This window comes from Paroedura picta, chromosome 1 (genome assembly GCF_049243985.1).
Source record: "Paroedura picta isolate Pp20150507F chromosome 1, Ppicta_v3.0, whole genome shotgun sequence".
Classification (NCBI taxonomy): Eukaryota; Metazoa; Chordata; class Lepidosauria; order Squamata; family Gekkonidae; genus Paroedura; species Paroedura picta.
The window spans coordinates 99548763-99572133 of NC_135369.1; the positions used below are offsets into that span (position 1 = coordinate 99548763).

Genomic DNA, 23371 nt, shown 5'->3' on the forward strand with positions numbered 1-23371 from the left:
CCTCCTTACCTAGGCTGAGATTCTGTGGCTCAATGCTAACTCCTGGTACTTATATCCTGTTACCAGCATTTAATTCGGACTTAGAATCATGGCTAGTGAGGATAAAACTAACTGTGGTTCACTCACATGATAGCACAGGTAACTGGAGTGGGTACTGAAACAAGATGCTGGTACAGTAAAAGAGAGGAGAGAGGAGTATATGAAAGCATGGCAACCAGTCAGATTCATGCACATTTTTTGTCAACCATGGTTCTATGCAACATCAGAATGTGACCTGCTCTTCTTAGTTGGGCACAGGAGGCTCAATACAGAATGGATTTACTAAAATTTTAATTTTGGTTCTTGCTTTCTTTAGATATAAACTGCTAAAAAGAAAATACAATTATTGCTCTAAATAAATATTTTATCAGGGCAGGCATTCTGTAATTTAATATATGCAGTGATTAAGGAAATAAATCACAGCTTCCAGAGTGATAGAATCAAGTTAGTACCTACTGACACCATACTTATAGAATTACACATATGCATTCTGCTTCTAGCACACATATTTGGCTGTCTTGTTTCTGTTTCTCCCACACCATCTAACCTTTACACAAGTGAGAAGTATACTATTTCTTACAGTTGGAAGGCAGAAAGTAATTCTCAGACTGCCACAGTTAAATTTGAAACACTTCATGTGCTTGCAGTCAACCATGTCAACATCTGGAGCTGGTTGTCTTTCCCCCCAAGGATTTGTTGTACTACCCTGGATTTTCTCCATGAATTCTCTGCATTCTGTATTGATCAGATATATGTCATCCACACCCAATTCGCCACGTTCCAAAATGTACTATCTACTGAAAGTCTCCAAGAAAATTTTAAAAACAAAACTTAAATTTATTCAATATTTAAATATCTATGGCCAAAATATGCTTTCCATTTCATATTTAATTCCACTGTGATTAGTATGTTTAACTGAGAATGCAAGCCATTGCCTTGAAATATTTGTTTAAGCCCACAGTGGTTAAGAAATTCATAACAATTCACAGCTCTCTCATTTCTAAAGTTACAACACTTTTAATGTGGAAAGAAAATTGGTCACTGTCATGAGACTCATTACAGCTGGACCCAACAAAGAAATTTAAGAAAAAATTTGGACTGACATATGTTTGTTCTCTAAGTATGAGCTAGCTTTACTACAATAATGCAAATGCATGAAAGGCAAACATAAAATGCCTTGTTTATTTCCCATCTATTGTGCAAATGAATTCAGAACTAATTCTGCTGCAGATGGCAATTAAACCAACATACAACTGGCTATAAAATAAGAGTTTTATGACTTCTAGTTTACTATTACTGCATTTGTTCTACGCAAATAAATTAAATAAATTAAATACATAAAATACAATCTGATATAAACACACTCATGTCAAAAGTAACCTGGCTTCTTTCCAGAGCAAGGGACTTGAGCTGAATCACTTCCTTAATTCTACAATTTATGGTTGTTCAGAACTGGGAGTGAGAGTCTATTCCTATCACTTGTTGCTCTGCACTTGCCCAGTTGTGTGCTTGTGCATGTGGTAGTTGAGTTCTTCCTCCCATCAGTTGGCGTGGAAACTCTAATGTAACTAGCAAGCGGGAAAGGTAAGGAAAGTGCAGAAAGAAGGACTTCCTACATATTCCCATTTTTAGTTGTTTCCAGACAGTTTAGACATGACTGACAACTGCTTTAGCATGTTGCTAGAATTTTTGTCTTGTATGTTCATATCTGAAAACAGTATAAACTCAGGGATATAGCTTGCCATGCTTTTAGCTAGATGGTGAAATGTTTCTACAAGTCTGCCTACCAGAAAGATAAACTGAAAATGCCAGTGCTTCTAGGCAATGCTTTTAGTTAAAGTGGAAAACCCTCTAGCTTCTCATTGTTTAACAGTCCCCAGTATTCAGCAATACACAGATGAGGCTTCCAAAGTTAAGTTATAAAAGCCTGGTGACAGTTCCAATTTCAATCTCAGTAACAAACTCAATTTAAACCATTATTTTATTTTCATGGGCAGATGCAGTTGATGTACAGTGTATTTTTAATGAACAAGATTAAATGCAGCAATCAAACTTCAGAAGTTAAGAGATGTTTGCCATTACTTATGAAGGTTGTTCCCGGGGATCAGTGACAAAGGAAATTTAAAAAGAAGAAGTTAACTTTTCAAACAGTAGGGCTAAATAAAAACATGAAAGCTCAACAGCCAGATTCTAAGTGCTAGGGTATGGGAGAAAAAGTGATAGACAAATCTTACTGTAAACTAAATTGAAATTAAATATGCAAGAACTAAACCATAATAAAATAATTCAAAAGTCATATGAAGCATTTATAAGTTAACACGCAAGTTCTTCAGAGGTACAGAGGATTATCAAAAGTAAAAAGTTGTTCAACTTGAAACTATACCAGACCATGTGCCGATACACAGGAAGCACCTCTAATTCTAAAGCAATGTGTTAAGAACTCTTCAGATTCTTCCACAACCTCATTATCAATCATATTTTAGCCATTAAGCCTGATCCTAGGAATGTTTACTCAGAAGTTAGTCTCACTGAATGCGATGGGAGTCTACTTCTTTGCAAATGTGTGCGGATCTGCAGCCTTACATTTTAAACAAAGTACATGTAATTTTAAAAATCTAAAATTGTCAAGAAATGTATAGATTAGATTAGAAGAACTGCCAAAGGCTGTTTCATATGCCTGTCACACCCCTGAGCAAAAACCAGCAACCACACAAAATCACTGCCTCAAAGTCACAAAAAAACGTTAACCTTTTTTTACCTGTTATAGTGATGGTTCCCAGCATTTTTGCTTCTCTGCAGTAGACAGAAATCTCTCTCTCCTAAGCAAGACCACTCCTTTATTTCTCTGTAAAGGCCAGGGGGAGGGGGAGAGAGAGCAGAGCAGCAATCTTCTATGCTAAGAGAATCACAGTTGTGCTTCCCTGTTTGATGAAACAAGCAGACTGAAGTTGTGTTTCAGCAGCCTGATCCTTGACAGACAGCTCTTTGTGGTCCAACCCCCTCCTTAACTGCTCACTACAGTGGGCAGGTTACATGCCTGATTTGAACAATCAGATCTCTGCCTTTTGCCATAGCAAAGAAAGTCTCTTAATTGTTACAAAGGCTTTCTGCAGATCATTGGAATTTGTTTAAGAAAAAGGTAGTGAACTGTACCATTCTCTAACATACCCCCAAAGTGAATACAATAGAATTTCCAGAACCACTTTCTCTCAGAGACTTCACATAATAATACAGAAATCATAGCAACAAAGCGATTTCCTCTAGCAATCTTATTCTTAGGACAGTACTCAAAGCATAAATATTCTTTGAATAATGTTACTTATAAGAAAAAAAATAATTTCCAAATAGCAGATTTTACTGTATTTGCTACTTCACGTTTGTGTTAAATGCCATCAAGTCGCTTCCAACTTATAGTGACCCTATGAATGAATGACCTCTAAAACATCCTATTTCTAACGGCCTTGCTCAGGTCTTACAAACTGAATGTTTCAATCCATCTCATGTTGGCTCTTCTTTTCCTGTTGCCTTCAGGCATTGCCTAGCATTATTGTCATTTCCAGTGACTCTTGTCTTCTCATAATGTGACCAAAGTATGATAGCCTCAGTTTGATCATTTTAGTTCCTTGGGCGAGACAAAAGACTCATCTGTCTTTTTAGTGGTCAGATAGATTACAAACCCTTGAATGGAAGCTCTCTTGCGGCAATGAGAGCACAAGAGGAACTGTGTCCCTATATAGGAAGAGGACAGCACAAGAGGAACTGTGTCCCCTTACAGAATATTCTAGGGCAGAGGTAGTCAACCTGTGGTCCTCCAGATGTTCATGGACTACTTCCCATGAGCCCCTGTCAGCGTTTGCTGGCAGAGGCTCATGAGAATTGTAGTCCATGGACATCTGGAGGACCACAGGTTGACTACCCCTGTTCTAGGGTACATTCTCCGTAGGAAGAAGAAGAGTTGGTTCTTATATGCTGCTTTTCTCTACCCGAAGGAGGCTCAAAGCGGCTTACAGTCGCCTTCCCTTTCCTCTCCCCACAACAGACACCCTATGAGGTGGGTGAGGCTGAGAGAGCCCTGATATCACTGCTCGGTCAGAACAGTTTTATCAATGCTGTGGCGAGCCCAAGGTCACCCAGCTGGCTGCATGTGGGAAAGTGCAGAATCAAACCCGGCATTCCAGATTAGAAGTCCACACTCTTAACCACTACACCAAACTGGCTCTCGGTTTGCGTGATTTGCTGGCCAGACTTGTTGGGCCTAGCTGTCTCTTGACATACACAGTAAAACTAGAAAGCAGCTAACAGCAATGGCTTTCTGACTTTCAGGTGGGCACCAACAAAGTTTTATTCAAGGTATAAGGTTCAGTGTGCAACCACACTTGTCCTCATATGGAAGGGGTGTTAGTTGCCTGGAAGGGCCAACCAGATATAAAAGGTAAAGGTAAAGGTATCCCCTGTGCAAGCACTGGGTCATGTCTGACCCTTGGAGTGATGCCCTCTAGCGTTTTCATGACAGACTCAATACGGGGTGGTTTGCCAGTGCCTTCCCCAGTCATTACCGTTTACCCCCCAGCAAGCTGGGTACTGATTTTACTGACCTCGGAAGGATGGAAGGCTGAGTCAACCTTGAGCTGGCTGCTGGGATTGAACTCCCAGCCTCATGGACAGAGCTTTCAGACTGCATGTCTGCCCCCTTACCACTCTGAGCCACAAGAGGCTCTTATGAACCAGATATAGCCGTAATTCAATTTCAGCTATAATCACCCAGTTACTTATGCGTACTGCCTCTGGCTGGCCCTTCCTGGAAACTAAATCCCCCTTTTCCTGGGAGTAGTGTTTAGGAGTGCCAACTACTAATCTGGTGAGCCAGGTTTGATTCCCTGCTCCTCCTCCTCCCCCTGCAGCCAGATGGGTGACCTTGGGATCACCACAGGCCTGATAAAGCTGCTCTGACTAAGCAATAACATTAGGGCTCCCTCAGCCTCACCCACCTCAAAGGTTATCAGTTGTGGGGAGAGGAAAGAGATTGTAAGCCACTTTGAAACTCCTTCCGGTAGCAAAAAGTGGCGTTTAAGAACCAACTCTTCATACTGGTTGAGGGAATTCTGTTTCACTATATCTGAAGAGAATCTATATCGACAGAGAATGTGGTGGCTGGATAGAGTCACTGAAGCAGTAGGTGCAAACTTAAATGGACTCTGGGGAATGGTAGAGGACAGGAAGGTCTGGAGGATCACTGTCCATAGGGTCACGATGGGTCGGACACGACTTTGCACCTAACAACAACAACACTATCTGAAGATGTGTGCTTGCACACAAGAGCTTATACCTTTGAATAAAGAGGAATGGGAAGGCGACTGTAAGCCGCTTTGAGCCTCCTTCGGGTAGGGAAAAGCGGCATATAAGAACCAACTCTTCTTCTTCTTCTTCTAAAACTTCGTTGGTGTCACTGAGCTCAAACTTTGTCTGACTTACAGGCAACTAACCTGCCATGACTGTTCCCAGATTCTGAGACACTGTGAGTTCCTAGTAACAGTTTGCAAACCACTTGGACAAATCCCAAGACCTGCAGTAACAAAAGTGTCATGTAAATGGAAAAGATACAAAGGATTATCTCAAGGGTTTTTATCATATAAGTACCTTTTAAAATTAAGAGTACATAATTATATTTTATTAAGCTATCCCAATGGCATACCTTGCTGGAAGTAAAACCTGATAACTGGAAAAGCAGAGATTCTGATTGCTGTTAAGGTAGCTACAGCAATAGAGAACATGAAAGGATGGTTTTGAGAGGAAAGCATAGGCAAGCTGGCTGGCATTCCAGGGTACAGACACCATGGCTCTAAAAGAGCCATAAAGTCTTTTAAATTCCTTTGTCTCCTTGATACAGACAAGACAGTCAGAGGAAATCATGGCACCTTCAGAGGTGATCATTACTCCATTATATGGATACTGGATATGATTTTGTCTCTATGAAAAGAAAGTCAAATCTGTACTACAATAGACATTTATATGCATAAATATTTTTCATGGGGTTCCGAATTAGGAGAGCAAACAAATTAGGAGAGCAAACAAATTTTTGCTCAGCACAACATTTTTACATTTATAAAGAATTTAAAATGTATTATTCTGCGTCCTATGCCTTCAGGATGGGGCAAACACTCAAACCAGTGTTTTGCTTCCTCTAAAATGAAAATGATTGGATCAATTTCAATTTTTCAATGGGAACATGTATCTGATTTCCATCACATTCCTCACAAATCAAATGTATGTCAGGAAGAGCAAAGATGCCATAACGTTAGAATGTCCAGGCAAGTTTCTATTAGCTGCTGAAATCAGCATCTGACATCTGAAAGTCTGAAGGAAATCAGACATGATTGGTAAACTAGATATATGCCCAGTTTATTTCAACATAAGGCAGAAGCACATCTTTTACATTTTCTACAACAAAGTGTCTGGATCCTATGTAGAAAAGTAATGTGAGAAGTGGCCCTTTGATTCATTGGTAAACCCCTCTTACATTTCACAGTGATGTAACTCCTTTGGAATGCAGAGGAATTTGCCTTGCATTGTATGGGAAAGATTCCAATTACCTTGTGAACATTTTTGTTCACAAAAACACTATAAATTACACCCAAAGAGAGCATGAGTCCCATATACTTTCTTTATGCATCTGAATGAATGTGTTTTTACATAAACAAAATTCTGGGTTTTTTTTTTGGGGGGGGGACTTAAGATTCCATCATTTTCAGTATAGAGTTCTCTGTTAGTATTTTTATTTTTGTAGATTTCAACACACATAATACTTTGTACTCCTTGTAACATTTATCCTCCCAGAAACTTGACAAATGAAGTAGCTGATTGCTAATGACTACCCAGAGAAACTGGTAACTGCGAGTCAAACTAGACATGCAGGTTTTTTAAATGATTTGGGAGTGGGTTATACATGGGTGGGTTAAACATGTATAACCCCCACGCACTATTTTTGTGTGAAAAGCCAGCTGGGGGAGGGGAGAAAGGAGCCCTTCCTCTCCATCACCCCAGTGACATTTCAAGGCCAAAGGGACTCTCCTTTATTTTTAAACAGCCATTCCCTGAAGCTTGCTGTGAGGCTGAGGGGAACAAGGGTTCAGGGAACCAGGACTCAGATATTTAAACACTTGCCCATATAGTTTGGTGCTGAGCATCTGCATCTACTGTACTATAGTAGTTCACTGTGATACATATGATGCTTTTACTCACATTGCCAGGGTTAATAAGTCCAGCTTCTATTTGGATGGGTATTAAATCCTGGCTCAGAAGTTACAGGAATGAAATATTCCACCTATACCTTTGGTAGATCAAATGGTGAAACCATTACCCTACCCCATTATAGATCCCATAGTGCTACCTCCACTTTTTCCTCTTCCAAAAACTCTGTCAATTTTCCTTCCTTATGCATGTGCCCTTTCTTGGAACATCCAAGGATGCCTAAATTTGTAGTCAACTGCTGTTGTTCATTGCTAATAAAAGGAAGTAAGAATAATCATTCTACTGAATTCTCTGTCCCTGTTTGATTCAGCAATTTCTATTCTATTAACATGTATGGAAAGAATAAGATGCTTGTGGCTTTCATTACTCATGTTCTATGCTAACAATGGTAACTGACCACTCACAGACAGCATCTGGGTCCCTAATCTTTGTGAGTGCATGCATGTGCATGCAGTATTTGTAAAAGCAAATCATTATTTATGGGCATGGCAAAAGAAAAAATCTGCTCTTTCCTGTCAGCTAGGCAAACCCATTTTTTAAAAGAACAGCACACAAGGTATAGGAGTCTAGAAGAGAGGGAAATGGGTTCTTCAAGCTTAAGGGAAGAACAGTTCATTGTCCTGTCCTGTATTCTGAGTCTGATGGACCAACCAAAATACTTGCTCAAATCAGCATGTTGTCAACATGGGGATCTGAGGAACTGCCCTTCACTGGGTTACCTTCTTTCTCTACAGTCGAGGTCAGAGGGTCACAATTGGGGAGGAAGAATCCCAACATTGCCAACTGCCTTGTGGAGTTCCACAGTGTGTGATTCTCTCCCTGACATTATTTAACATCTTTATGTGCCCTCTCACCCACCTAGTCCAGAATTTGGGGCTTTGGTGCCATTCATATGCTGATGACACCCAGCTCTATCTCTGGATGGCGGTCAGCCAGATGCCCCTCTGAGTGCATTGGTCCAGTGTTCAGAGGCAGTGGCAGAATGGATTAAAGCAAGCCACCTTAAACTGAACCCTTCAAAGACAGAGGTCCTCTAGCTGGAGAGGAAGAGATCAGATCAAGAAGCACACCTTCCCAGGCTGGACGGGGTGCTACTTACAGTGAAACAATCACCTGGGAGTGATCTTCAGTGCCTCCTTAATGATGAAGGCTCAGGTCACAAAGGTAGCACAGCTGTAGTTTTTCAATCTAAGCAAAGCGAGGTGACTAGTGTCCTACCTGGCCCCAGAACACTTGGCCTCTGTGATCCAAGCAACCGTCACCTCCAAACTTGATTTCTGTAACTCACTGTACACGGGCCTACCCTTGACCCTGTTCCAAAAATTACAGCTGATGCAAAATATGACTACCAGGGTTCTTACATGCACACCTTGGAGAACTCACAGAAGACCAGTTCTGCAGCAGTTGCATTGGCTGCCAGTTGAGTTCTGGATCCAGTTCAAAGTGAGTACTCATCTTTAAGGCCTTATGTGGACCAGGCCCTGTATATCTGATGGACCACCTTTCTGAATACATTCCCCAGAGAATATTGCAGTCAACAATACCAACCAGCTTAGGATCCCTGGCCATAAAGAAATGCATTGGGCCTCAACCAGAGCCATGGTCTTCTAAGGCTTCACTCCCGCCTGGTGGAACAAACTCCCCTAGAGCATTAGTTCTGCTGCTGGACCTATGTTTGAGGTCAACCAGAATCAGAACTACATTTACTGGGCCTTCCTCCTCTTGTCCCCCCTCCCTCCTTCCCAACTCCTCCAGCCTAGTTCTCTTATTTTAGTGAGTTATTTAAGACCAAATAAAGTGGCTACAGGCAAAAATTTTAACATTAAAAATTAATTATGAATTTGTCTTATGTATTACATTATAATTATATTGTTCAAATATTATACATTCTTGCTGTTCACTGCCCCAAGGCGGCCAGTCTGAGAGGGACGGTATACAATTCAAAATATAAACAAATAAAACAAACAAATAAATATGAGTTGATGGACTCCAACGAGTGGGCCTGTGCTGCTCATAAGTTTTTAAAGACTTTTATATATTGAATAGATCAATAACTGCTATATCTTTAAATGTGAAGGTTATTTTATAATAACCACCCTGAGCTTCAGGGGTGGGCAGTATATAAATATAATAATAAATAAAATTAATAAAAAATTGTTTCTATGGAATATTAAGCTAAGCACAAAGTTGATTTAAAACAAAGCAATAAATCCACATAATGTCGCATCAGCTTGATTGCTAAAAATATCTGCCAGAACAAACAATGTCTGTCTCCACACAACAGTGTTGCTGCTCCAAATGCAGAGGCATTCACAGTGACAATGGACCATCTACACAGCTATTTTCCCCACACTTTCCTTGCCTCAACCTCCTATTGTGGCCATTTCTCCTCTAGCCCTTTTTACTACACAGATATAAGACAACACATGCAGCTTGCACCTTTCTACATCTGTGTGGAAACTAGTTAAAATCAAAAGAAACTACAACAGGGGATGGACATGAACTGAAAAAAATGCAGTTTGGTTCATGGTATGCCAGATTTTCAAACTATGATCTGCCACAGACTTTTAATCATCAAATGAACTTGTTCAGTTTAATTGCCAAATGGACTGGTTCAGTTTGTGATGCAACAGAACAGCCCCTAGGGTGTCAGAGACAGCAAAATCACAGGGGATCCTTGGCTTTCTCCTCTACCTGCCTTCCAAGTTTGGGGAGGAATAAATTTATGGGGTCTGAGTTACAGTCTCCCTCAATAAGATGCCCCCAAGAAAGTGTAGGAGAATCATAAGCATATAGAACGGATCCTGTGCGAAGTTTGATAAACATTTTCAATGAGCAGAAACAATCTGTCTGGAAATGTATCCATTCCTGAATGGCCACAAACTACCTAAAAGTTCATGTCAATTGACCTTCAGTTTGTGAATCATGAGCCAGCCAAAATTCATCATAAGCTTTAGTTCATGAGTTGATTGGTGCCCATCCCTAATCACAACAGCCAGAAAAATCTCAGCAGCTAAACCACTGTAGGAAAATACTACTTTCACAACTCTAGCAATGAAGAAAAGAACGGATGTATGGCTGTACAATAAAAGTCAATCTTTTCAAGTTTTCTAGCCACTTTATTGTCTAACAACTGTGGCAATCAGGTCAAACGCCAAAACAAGGTTCTGAAATAAAGAATTCTCGTTTTCAAACATCTTCATCAGTGGTGTTGCCTTCATATACCTTCAGATTTTCACAATGTGGAATTCACTTTTCTATTAACCCCTTTTAATATCCCATCAGCCACTGGCTCATCACAATAATGGGAGATCCCCGGTGACATGCCTATCACTCAAATGGGTATGTCACCGGGGACCCTTGTTACTGTGATGAGCCAGTGGCTGATGGGATACTAAAAGGGGTTAATAGAAAAGTGAAAGTGAAAGTATATGAAGGTAACGCCACTGGTGAAGATGTTTGAAAATGAGTATTCTTTAATCCGGAACCTCGTTTTGGCGTTTGACCTAGTTACCACAGTTGTTAGCCAATAGACTAGAAAACTTCACAACTATTTAGGCAAGCTATTCCAAAGAACCAACACCAACTGCAGATGTACATAGTACCCAGATGGAAGAGGCAGCAAGCGGCAATTGTAATATGGTATACAACAGGCACAGAAATGGTCAGATAGTTTTTTTTCCAAATGAGTCCAGTTCACTAAGTATTTTAATGGCAAAAAGTTACACCCTGAATCCAGAAGAATGTAGGTAACCAAAGCATCTGGTTTATTGTGAATGGTGCAGAATATATAAGAAAATTGGAAGCTGCATTTTGCACCATTTCAACCATTTGCACCAAGTTGTTTCCAAAGGCAGTCCCATGTACAGCATGCTATAGTAACCCAGCCTACAAGTTAGAGAAATATGGATGAGATCAGCAGAGCTCAACATGAAAGATGATACCCTTAGTAATAGCACCAGTCTGTTTCTTGAAGAGGAATACTGGGTCAAGAGGGATACTGAGTATCCTTAAACTTTTCACCTGATTCACCAATGACAGAGGGGCACCCTTTCCAAAACTGGGAAATCAATCTCATCTTAACTATTGTAGCTCGCAACTGGTATCACTTCCATCTTGTCTAGATTTAGTTTCAGTTTATTTCTTCTTATCCACTTTCCTACATCCAAGCACCGATTCAGGATTGTGAAATACAGAGCTGATATGGTCCAACACTGAAGGTACAGAAGATTTCTTTAAGTTGTCTGACATAAGAGTTGAAACATGTCGACAAGAGATCAGCTCTGAGAGACTCTCTTAGATCCCATAAATGTGAATCAGCCTCCGTGTCAGAAACTCCTTGAGGTCAATGACAGAACAGACATAAATGTGTGACAAGATAGCAGTTAATGTGTGACACCAGAACTATAACTATGGCTTTGACTGTGGCAAGGGATAATGCTAAACTGATGGAAGATAAAACATCACCAAATTTGATATATGATATTGGAATACAAAGCCAATTTGATACATGTTAACAAGTTCTAACTTAATGAGGTAGATAGGCCTGCATTGCTCAAACTATGCTAGTCAAGTACTCAGTCCAGCAGGCACCTGAAGAGAAGGTGTGGAAGCCTTTATTCAACATGAATGGTTCTCTTTGCTCAGGGATCCAAAGATACAATGTATGTAGAAATTCAGGGACAGACTAGGATTTTGCTGGTATACCAAACTAGTTACTACAGACTTTGCTGCTCACCTTGTGGATATGATCTGTAGATGTAACTTGTGAAAGCATACATTTATAGGGTTGTGGGACTATGGCTGCTCACCTCTACAGGGCAAAGGACCTATTAGAGGGTTCCAGACACTTATGGATCCAATTAGTTCCCAGAATGCAATGGGGGATTTAAGAAGAGTTATGCACCTAGACACCCTTGTTCTATAAACGGTGTCCTACTGTAAAAAAAAAATTCAGGGGTTCTTGTACTGCCAGACAAAACCACATCCTATCCAGCCCTTGTAAATGTGGACAGTTTGCAGCTTTGCTGTGTACTATCATGCACAAAGTGGTGGAGTCATAGGACTGCTAAAACAGAGCTATTGCCAAGGCAGGGGAGGGAATTGTAAGGGAACGGGTAGCAGACGAAGAGGAGTCAGACTGACTGCTCAGTGAGTGGTTTAAATCACTTGCTAGAGGGATTACAACTAAATATTTGAGGTTTGTATCCAAATAGGCCATGAAAAGAGCAAATCTAAAATGTAAACACTATTTCATCCCGCACATTCTCTGACCAAGTGAAATACTTTGTTTAAAGCCACCTTAATCAGCAGGACAAAACTGGCTTTGGTTCAAGTACTTCAGCTTAACTGGATTGTGGATGGGGCAGCCCAGCATATTTTCCCTTCATGACTCACATTCAAAGAGTTTGCCCATGCAAAATATGCATCAAATTTGGTATTTTTGTGCCTCCAGTCTACAAACAAACTATTGCTGTTCTTAAATGTAAAAAGTTAAAAGAAGATAGCATTAATAGTAACTTTTGCTTCTGAGTTTTCCACAGATTTCCTTCTTTTTCTATATAATAAGAATAAACCTAACAATGTTTATAAGTCATACACATCAAATGAGCTTTAACTACTCTCAATAGACACGGGCAAGCCTTTTAATTTTTTCCTGTAAATCACAGACCTTCTGAAAAACAAATATAGTTCTAACAATGGAAAGGAATCGTGCACATTAGAATCACTTTTGTTGTTGAATTCAGACAGAAAAATGTGATAACTGAAAACTGATTTTGTGATTTCAAAAAGTAGACGTAACACACTAATTTATCCACAGTTAGCAATGTACACAGCTGGCTAGATCAAATCAATACATGAAATTTTCCCTGCTCTCCCATCCCACTGCCTGTTTTTTCCTTGTGACTTTCAAGTCGCAGTCCAGAAGTGAGGTTGGAAGATTATTGGTTTTGAAGGATAGTGGATTAAAGCAGTGGTCCCCAACCTGTGGTCCGAGGCCTGGTGCCGGGCCGCAAAGGCCTTGGCGCCAGGCCGCGGCTTCTTCCCTCCCCCGCCCGAAGCGAGAAGCTCGCCAGGCCGCGAGCAAATCGGCTGTCAAAGCGGCCAATTAGCTTGCGGCCCGGCAAGCTTCTTGTTTCGGGGGGGGGAGAGAGAAGCTTGCCGAGCCGCAAACTAATCGGCTGCTTTGGCGGCCGATTTGCTGGCGGCCCGAAGGGGCCGGGAGGTGAAGCCGCGGCCGCCGGCATGGCAGCGGCGCAAACGCGCATACGTGTGCGCAGCAGTCCGCGCACACGCGTTCGCGCTGGGGCTGTCGCGCGTGCGCAGGCCCCCGGGCCACCCTCTCCCCAGTCTCCGGAGCAGCAGTCCGTGGCAGCCGAAAGGCTGCGGACCGCTGGATTAAAGAAATTCAGCAGGGGGTTTCACTTCTAGATAACATAGTGAAAATAAACCAAGAGGAAATCAGATTTATTTTTTCAAAGTGTGCATAGACAGTAAACCTTTAAATCAATGGACAAGCTGATGGACAGATGTGTCTAGAGGAGGGTAAACTGGCAAGATCTCCTGCAATTAAACAGACAAGTAGTCCACTTGCATATATCTAGAAGAGGCTTTCTCAATCAGGGTTTCATAAAACCCTGGGGTTTCTTGATGGCCCTGGAAGGGTTTCCTGAATAAGTGGGAATTAATTACTTTTTAATATGTCTTTAAAAATTGTTAAACAGTTATAAGGTAACTAGCTTCAAAGCCCATCCCTAAGAACGGGCCTTGAAAGGGTCCCCTCCCCTGGCCCTGGGCCAGGCAGCTGAAGGTGGCCTTGGGTGGCAGCTTGCAGCCTGATCAAGTGGGGCAGATGGGGGCTGGGCAGCTCGTTAGCAGGGGCGGGATAGAGCTCCTTAGCAGTCAGCTAGTCAGCTCCTTCGCTGTCCTTAATGAGCAATCAGCAGGCTGGGAGGCCCTCATCAGCAGGCCCAGCCTAGCAGGCCAAGAGGCTCTCATTAGGAGGCCCTCCACCACAATCCTTTGCCCAGGGCCTCTCCCCTTACCTGCTGCTGGCTCCAGGCACTGAGGCATCTGAGAGCAAAGAGGCTAGAGTCCAGGGCCGGAGGGTGGGAGCTGCAGGGGCAAGGCCAATCAGGGCTAAGCTGGCTGCACCCTGATTGGCCCTATTCCAACTTGGACAGCCAGACGTGCCTCCCCCTAGGCTGTTTCATAAATATATAGAGGAATAACAATGGATAAGGATATGAGCATATGTGGTCATGTCGACCCCCCCACCTCCCAAAATGGTCAATTATGGGCCTGGAGGGGGCAGGAAGGAGAGAGGCCCCAGGTGGGCATGTGCACAGCTATGCTTCCCAACCATTTTCTGCATGAACCCCACTTCTAGGGTTTCTCAAAGCCTGAAAATGATTTAAGGGTTTCTCAATGGTAAAAAAGTGAAGAAAGGCTGATTTAGAACAATGTAAAATATCTAAACATTTACACAATGGTACAAGAACATTAGAGGTATTTTGACTTTAGAGGTATTTTGCCTCCAGTCTACAAACAAACTATTGCTGTTCTTAAATGTAAAAAGTTAAAAGAAGATAGCATTAATAGTAACTTTTGCTTCTGAGTTTCCCTCAGGAGGCCACAATAAATCCTTGAAAACAAAATCTACACCTATACAGACACTTATTCTGACAGCTTTAACCACAGCTCTAATGCTCTGCCCAAGGCCCCTTTATTGAGATACTGACTAACAATGTTTCAAGGGAGCAGTGAAAGGAAAATTCAGGGCATTTCACATGGGGACAAATTTAGTGCAAGTGCAGGAGCTCATGCAACTCAGTAGAGTCCTGTTTTCCCATTTCCCCCTCTCCCACATGTGCACAAGCAGCAACCAGATAACAGGAATACAGCAATCATATCACCAGTGCTAAAACAGCTACACTGGCTGCCCTTTTCTTTCTAGGTTCTATCCAAAGCTCTGGTTATTAACTCTGAAGCACTGAATGACTTGGGGCTAGGATACTTGAAGCATACTTGCTGCATTTTCCCATATTGTCCATCTCACCAGTTAAAATTGTCTCATAAGTTCTGCTCTTGGTGCCTACACCAACACAGGTGAAGCAGGTGGCAACGAGAGATAGACTTTTTTTTTTGGTTGTAACACATTCATGGGATGCCCTTTCTCCTTGAAGCTCACCTGGTGCCTACTCTGCTGTCTTTTAGGTGACAGGTCAAACTGCTTCTGTTCACCTAGGCTTTTAATTAAGGGATCTTTACTGTGAAACCTTTACTTTAAGCAGCTAAATGATCTATGTTTTTATGCCATGGCTGAGTTTATAAAGCTGGATTGTAATTAATAGCTTCTAATCTTTTGTTTTTATTATGTTTTATTTTGTAAGCTGCCTCAAGCAGGTTCTCTGGAGGGGGAAGCATAAACATGGCTAAATAAATGAACAAAAATAAATAAATAAAATGGAATTGTTCATTTGTATTAAATATCAGAAACAGCCGTAATCATATTTAAAGTGAGGACTGAATCTGAGCACTGCCTCCCTAACACACCAAGAGATATACTGCTATCAACATTGACAGCGTCCATACACATAAGAATGCCTGAATCATGGATTTGAGAGTCTGTAAATAACAGAAAAAGTCCCATGGTTCCAACTTCAGGTTTGCCTTTCCCACAGCCCAGTGTAAGCTCTCCAATCATTGTAGATGTCTCCTTACCGTCTGTTACGACTACTTTTTCTTGTTGTCCATTTAGCTCTTCTGGTTTAAGGTTGAACTCTACCTGTTCTTCTGCAATTCCATTAATACTGGATATCTGTCCATTCTTCTGTAAAAGCTGCATTTGCCAGATTGAAGGTACAAAAGAAGAAGAAACACTTAGGTTGATAATGTCAAAATTCACCTAGAAACAGCATTACACTTCCCTTTTTCTTCCCATCCTAAACATATACATTTAAGAAAATATTCATGCTCTTAAGTTAAGGAAGTAACAAAATATTAGTTATATTATACTTGTAATTTTTATAACAATTATCTGTAAAGCTGTTGCAGGAACAAAAGTGCTTTTTAAAAATACTGGTTCAATGCTGGGTTGGAGACGGATGGGGTTAGCAACAAGTCTCTTTTAATTATTTCTTTTCACAACTGTAAAAGTGTCCACCATTAATCACTAACCTTAACATTTTTATTCCCCATATGATTTTGTGAACGACAAGTGAACCCAAAGGACTGATTTGCTCTACTCGCAAGGAATTATAATACTGCATATTTTGGATGTTGTAATGCTCTTTACTAATTTACTACTAATTTACTCTTTCCTTTTATCTGTACTCTTATGATCCCTGTTCCATTGCATGAGGAATTGTGCATGCACATGAAAGCTCATGCCTTGAATAAATATTTGTTGGTCTTAAAAGTGCCACTGAATTCAAATTTTGTTGTTTTAAGAGTATTTAGACAAAAGTGAAATTTCGGTGTGATATTTTATTATTTTTCTATTCTTTACTGTTTAATGTAAATACACGTAGGTAACTTAAAAATAAGGGTAAAATGATTTTTTCAAAGCATTCCTTCTTTCTGTCACAGTTCATTTACACATGGGGGTAATTTGGTCTCACTGCCACTATAAATGTCTTCTCAGTGGCACAGTCTGTCATTTCCTACCACTTCAAATTCCAAAAGGGTCTGTTAGTTCTCTATCAGTAGTTAGTGTACAACTACTACTGATAATGTGGTATACAATAACCACTGACCAGCAAAAAGCCTGGTGGTGGTTGGGGGGAGGAATGGCAGACGGGGGTAGGTGGGAATGGTATTCCCACATACGTAGGCTGGGAAGTACAGAATTCTGCACCTTTCCCTTCATGCTTTCTGCAGACCCACTTTGGAAATGATCTCTGAAAAACTTTCACACTACCAGTTTTGGAAAAACCTACAGCAAAATCAGAAAACCTGGAAGGGGGATGGCAAAGACAAGAGAAAGCCCAAAAAGATTTGGAGGCAAAGCAGTCCAACAGCTCTTTCTGGACATAACCAGAGACTGGCACACTATCATATGAAGAAATAGTACAATGTAAAAACAAAACAGGTATGTACTAGGATTGTCTTTAAAGATACAATTACATTTTTAAATGATGTGAAACCCTGGGGATGGGTCTCTATGGATGCCAATTAAGCCCTTTCCCCCTGGACGACTATGCATCATGATGACGTATCTTTAAAATACACTTACATAGAGTTGTTTTCTGTTGCCCCAGAGGGTCAAACTAGAACCAATGGGTTGAAATTAAGTCAAAACATCTGGAAGAAGATTCTAACAGTTAAAGCAGTTCCTTAGTGGAACAGACTTCCTTGGGAGATTATTAGTTCTCCTTTTTTGGAAGCTTTAAGCAGAGGCTATAGTCATCTGACAGAAAGGCTGATTTTATGAATTTAGGCAGATTGTGAGTGGGTGGGCAGGAAGGGATCTGCCAGTGTTTGTCTCTTGTGATCCTTCCTTGCCTACTCAAGTACTTGCTGATCACCACTGTAGGATGGAAGGTGAATTTTCTCCAGGCCAGGCTGGATTCTGGAGATCTTTGGTGGGGGTGGGGGGATCACTGGGGCATGAATTTGGGATCACTGTGGGTGGGCAGGTAGTTGTGAGTTCCTGCAGTGTGCAGGGGGTTGGACTAGGTGATATTGGAGGTCCCTTCCAACTCTATAATTCTATCCTGAAAATACACTGCCATAGCTGGAGATAATCCAGTGCTAAACTATATTAGTACAGGACCAGTGTAACTCCTAGTTCCAGTATAGACTGGAACAGTTTACTGAAATTAATATGTGAAAGACCAGCGGGTATACACAGTAAGGCACTCTCAATGTATTATCTATATTAGGAGCAAAGCCCGTTGCATCCAGGAATACAACGGGTGCTAAGCCGCTGGGGCAGGAGATGTAGTGATGTTCTTTGCGTGACTGCAGATGTTAGCAGAGGCATCTTGTGATGATTGTGGTGGCATGGATGTGATTTAGGTTATGTGTGGCCAAATCATTGCCTAATAAAAATTTGAAACCTAGTTCCCCCCAAAGTCTTACTGTTTACTTTCCTGTAGGCTCTTGGTATGCGAGGGGCCGCCTCCACCGCACGGGGATCTCCTGGACCTAATGTGGGCGGAGGCAGGAGCACCCACATGGATGCTGCATCGGCAGGAGGGTATGTATGGCGGCATACGGCAGCTGCGCAATCCCGGGCCACTGGCCTGGGCGTGCGGCAGCACCTTGCCGTCATGGCCCTCTAGGGACCCCAGCTCTAGCCATCGCCCTCACAGACATCCTGTCTTCCCTCCTTGCAGGGGATGCCTCGACAGACAGCGCGGATGCTGGGCCGTCATCTTCAGCATCCACATGAGCTCCCGCTGCAGATGGTGCCTCCGCAAGGCTGGACTTTGGGGGGGGGGATTTGTTTGGCCCATGTTTCCCCTTCCCCTTGGTTTACTCCGCGTTCGCCTCTCCCCTTCTTTCCTGGCCCGGTTCCTCTGCCCCATAGGTTTCCCCTTTCTATTGTTTCCCCTACGTTAAGCTTTGTATTGTATTTTATATTTGTGCTTTGTTCGTTCACACTCTTTTATAAAGTTTTTGCATTTTCTTAGAGACCTCGCCACCGTTCTCGTTTGTAGTTGGGGTGTGTGTTTGGGAATGGGTGGGAGGTGGGTGGCCGGCCTCTCTGCCGTCCTTAGCCACGGCGATCCCCTCAACCCCCCTCCACTGTGAGCTCTCCGGCCGCCTTTCCGTCCGTGTTTCCTTGGGTTCCCCCCCGGCCTGCGTCACCATTGGTTCCGGCAGCCGCTTGAGCAGTCGCGCCGCCTCCGACCCTGCGGCCTCCCCGATTATGCACACGGTCCTCTCAGAGGACCTCTGGTTGCCACCTCTGGTTGCGCCCTGGTTGCGCCCTCAGCCACCTCTGGTTGCGCCCTGGTCACCCGGGAAGCTGCGCTTTCTTCCGCGTTCCGCTAACGCGGCTTTTTCGGTGGCATGCACCGAATCTGTGGCCGGTTGCAGCCGACTCCGTGCGTTATCAGTGATTTTAGTCGCCGCCATTCCACCCTGGATATGCGCTAAAACCCCCGTGCATAATGGGTCCAAAACATACAAATTGTTTCTGGTAAGGGCTTGCCAGAGCCCAAGTGGGTCATACCCATGCCACTTCACCCCAACCTCAGCCTACAAGCCTCTACCATTGCCTCTACCATTGTCTCTACTATTGCTTCTTATCTGTAGACTGTAAAGATCAGTTCTGCAGGCAGAAAGTGCTGCTTTGGGGGATGGACGCGGAGGCATTGTAACATTTTGAGGCCCCAACTCCTATCCTCAAGGAATTTTTCCAACCCAGGGTTGCCAACCTTCATGTGGAGCCTGGAGATTTCTTGGAATTACAGCTCATCTCCAGACTGTGATGATCAGCTCTCCAGCCAATAATGGCTGCTTTGGAGGGTGGACAGGGTTGTTATGCAAAAAATAAAATAAAAAAGAAATTAAGGCTTCCCACCAGAAACACTTGAGGCCTACTGCACAGGGTTGTTGTGCACATGAAACAGGAGGCCAAAGAACACCTGCAACAGTTTCATCTGCACAATAACCTTGAGCAGTAGGCCTCAAATGTTCAGAAAGTGGTGGAGAAGAGATATACATGGCTTGGCTATGTCTTCCCTCCAGCAGTGAGTCTGGCCACAGAAATATTTTAAATGAAAAGGTGCTTTTCTGTGGCCTCCCTTTCAGCCTCAGACAGGTAAAAGGAGAAAGCTTTCCCCCTTCAAAAGGAAAGCACATACATGCCCTCAGATTCCCGTGCATTGCTCTCAGTCAGGAGGTGTTAGGGGCTCCCTTCACAGCAGCCCTGAAGGGAAGGGGGGGGTGCAGAATCCTGAGCAAGAGCAGCAATTGGCCCTGAGTAAGGGATATTCCAACAATAGGAGGTTTCAGAACCTTCAACATTTTGTCAGTGTGTATGGTCAGGGACAGCCTACCTCATTGGCTGTTCATTGGATAGATGTCCAATCAGGTAGGTTGTGAGTCAGTCAAAAACTCCTCCCACAACCTCAACCACATTTTATATATGTTACAGATACATATATTATCTATATGCCATCCTGAGCTATTAAAGCTGGGAAGAATAGTTGCGTCCTAAGTTAAAAACATTTAGAATATATTGTTTACATGAATGTACTATAAAATGCACAAAGAGGTAGATACTATAGCAGCACATTTGCATTTTTGAAAGAAAATTCTTGCCATGAATTGCTTCTTTACCAAGGGTACTCTCTCACACACTGACTTTGTGGGTCAATGAAATCTGTCCTACTCTATTAGTAGTTTTAAGTAACTCATTTTAATTTTCACTCACATTAACTGCCTCATTTCTCTGAAGGATCTATGCAGCAGTTTGTCCAATTATGTCTAATTTGCTAAGCAGTATTCTTACTGCCATTTAGGATAGTTAGTCAGCTTAGACAGTCAGGTTTAAAACAATGTTTTGGGCCACGAGTGAGAAACATAATGGAACTAAGGGCATGGAAAAGAGGATTAAAGGAGATAATTCTATGCCTATTTGCTTTTTTTCCTTTTATTTTACCCCTTCTTCACATTGAGATGGTTATCTTGCACATGTCTTGTTTTATCCTCATAAAACCACTAATAAAGATTGAATTGGTAGAAAATTTGTCTTAAAACCAGTCACTGAACTTTGTAAAAGGGACTACAGTCTGGATATTTCATACTTGAATCCAATATTGTATCAAAAACATATCTGCCAGTATAGGAATATTAAATCCATTATGGGATGGAAAATAAATTATAAAACCCACAAGACACTAAAATAATGTTAGACAACTGGTAATGCTGAAGATCACTACTAGTAGTATCATGTTTGCTTCTGTTAATGTGAGTAGAATACACAGAGGCTATGTATTTTTTCCTCTACCCTTACCTCCCATGGAAAGGTGACGAGATACCATGTTAGCTTTGCATAATAAAAACCATGTGAATTAACCAAATTCACCATCTCCCCACAAAAAAAAGGAATGAAAACTTATTGGTTTCAAGTCCAAAGTACCATTATTAGTTTGATGATAAATGTAGAAAGGTTTACCCATTATCCTCAAAGAACACGGGGAATGTGGCTAGGTCTTCCTCCATTTCTAATCATCATCATTCTCAGCATTCCTCATGCCAGACCCAAGTTCATTCCAAGAATTCCACATTCCAGATCCAAATGCACTGGTGCTAATTTTGCTTCATTGTCTTAATCCTTTTAACATTGGTCAAACTTAAAGAGATCTAAAATAAGACCAATACAGCTGTCTGAACAACTGATTAAACTAAACTTAAATTGTACATTGAAATATTTTTCTTTGCCATTAACACTTCTATATTGTCCCATTACTTAGCATTCAGCTGTACCATAAACTCTCACGCTAAACAATTCCTGAAGCAGAATGGTAATAACAACTTCAATTGAGATTATTTCTAAGAATGTTTAGTTGTGGTATGATTGCAGTAGGTCAGAGAATGGCAACATACAGGAAGCATTAAAATATTACACTCCTTGTTGAAACAGTCAAACCCTTGCAAAATACACTATTTGTCATTTTGGTATAACATTAGGATTTGTCACATGAAATCACCACTTTGACAAACCTAATATACTGAACTGAACCTCAGATTGCAACCACACAGAAAAACAATAAGAGAGCCAGTTTGGTGTAGTGGTTAGGAGTGTGGACTTCTAATCTGGTGAGCTGGGTTTGATTCTGCACTCCCCCACCGGCAACCAGCTGGGTGGCCTTGGGCTTGCCATGGCACTAATAAAACTGTTCTGACTAAGCAGTGATATCAGGGCTCTCTCAGCCTCACACACCTCGCAGGGTGTCTGTTGTGGGGAGAGGAAAGGGAAGGCGACTGTAAGCCGCCTTGAGACTCCTTCAGACAGAGAAAAGCGGCATATAAGAACCAACTCATCTTTGTCTTCTTCAAAAGCATGAAATGGCCAGTTTGCAAACCCTAGAAATACTGGAAAATCAATCAAACCTATGCTGAGAACTATCTCCCACTGTCCTTGTCATTTACCTCTGGTTGCTGAGCAGCAAATCTTCAGCCTTGCTTGCCAGTAAAGGCATATAAGGAAAATAGGCAAAGGATCACAAAGAAGTACAGAACAGGTCATACAAGACAGAAGATCCTACTTCTTATAGCTTTCAAAGAGACAGACACTCTGACCAGTTGATGATCAGACAATGTTATTTAAAAATTCACATTCACTCAAAACAATTATCCTAGATCAATCTGGTAATAACAAAAGAAACTGTATGATGTAACCTGACACTGGTTACTTAGCTGCACAAACAAGCAACAGTAAGAAAACTGGAGTTAGCATCAGTCAGCTAGCTGGGATCAGAAGAGACTAAATGTTTATATCAGGGCTGCTGCCAATTTTCCCTTGAGGGTGGGTGCATGCAGCCCTAGGGACTGGCGTGAACTAGGAAGGGACATGGAAGACCCATGTAACCATACTTCCTAATCCAGCTAGGAATATGTGTGCAGGTCTGCTTATATATGTGACCCCTAGTATTAATGCTTCTGGCTGTTGAAGTGGACAAATAATATCTAAAATATATTTAACCATGAAATAAAATATTTTTTCAGTAAATTAGAGCTACAACAGGTTAGATGAGTGATGAGCAGGGTGATGAAGAGAAAAGTGACATGTTCTCAGGAAGCATGGTTCTGAAATCATATGTCTTGTTGCAAATCTATTTCACACATCAGTGAGGCAAACGACTTTTCAATAATCTGGGCTCTACATGGGAGTGAAAAGGGTTAACTGGAGTTGCATATGGAGTGGATACACCACTAGCCTCTGGCCAAACTTTCAGTGTTTTTCCTACAGCTTCAAGAGTTTAAAAAATATTTCCATATTATTAAATGTACCATTCCTTTGCAATCATGAAACATTAAGGAAAGGTGCATCTGAACTACAATACAGAGATTCTCCTGTGATTTATGGGAGGTGTGTTTATTTTTCTAAGCTGACATTCAGGGT

The 23371-nt window shown here is 41.8% G+C and overlaps 1 protein-coding gene across 2 annotated transcripts in view; it reads right to left on the reverse strand.

Annotated features, from left to right (window-relative positions):
- Nucleotides 1–23371, reverse strand: part of AKAP12 (A-kinase anchoring protein 12) — a 73773-nt gene that overhangs the window by 27483 nt on the left and 22919 nt on the right. The window contains exon 2 of one of the 2 annotated variants that reach the window (XM_077349829.1): nucleotides 16012–16129. In XM_077349829.1, coding sequence (XP_077205944.1) covers nucleotides 16012–16129 — 118 coding nt within the window. Of the gene's footprint in view, nucleotides 1–2797; nucleotides 2991–16011; nucleotides 16130–23371 lie in introns of those variants that run through there. The other variant, XM_077349838.1, reaches the window with a different exon arrangement.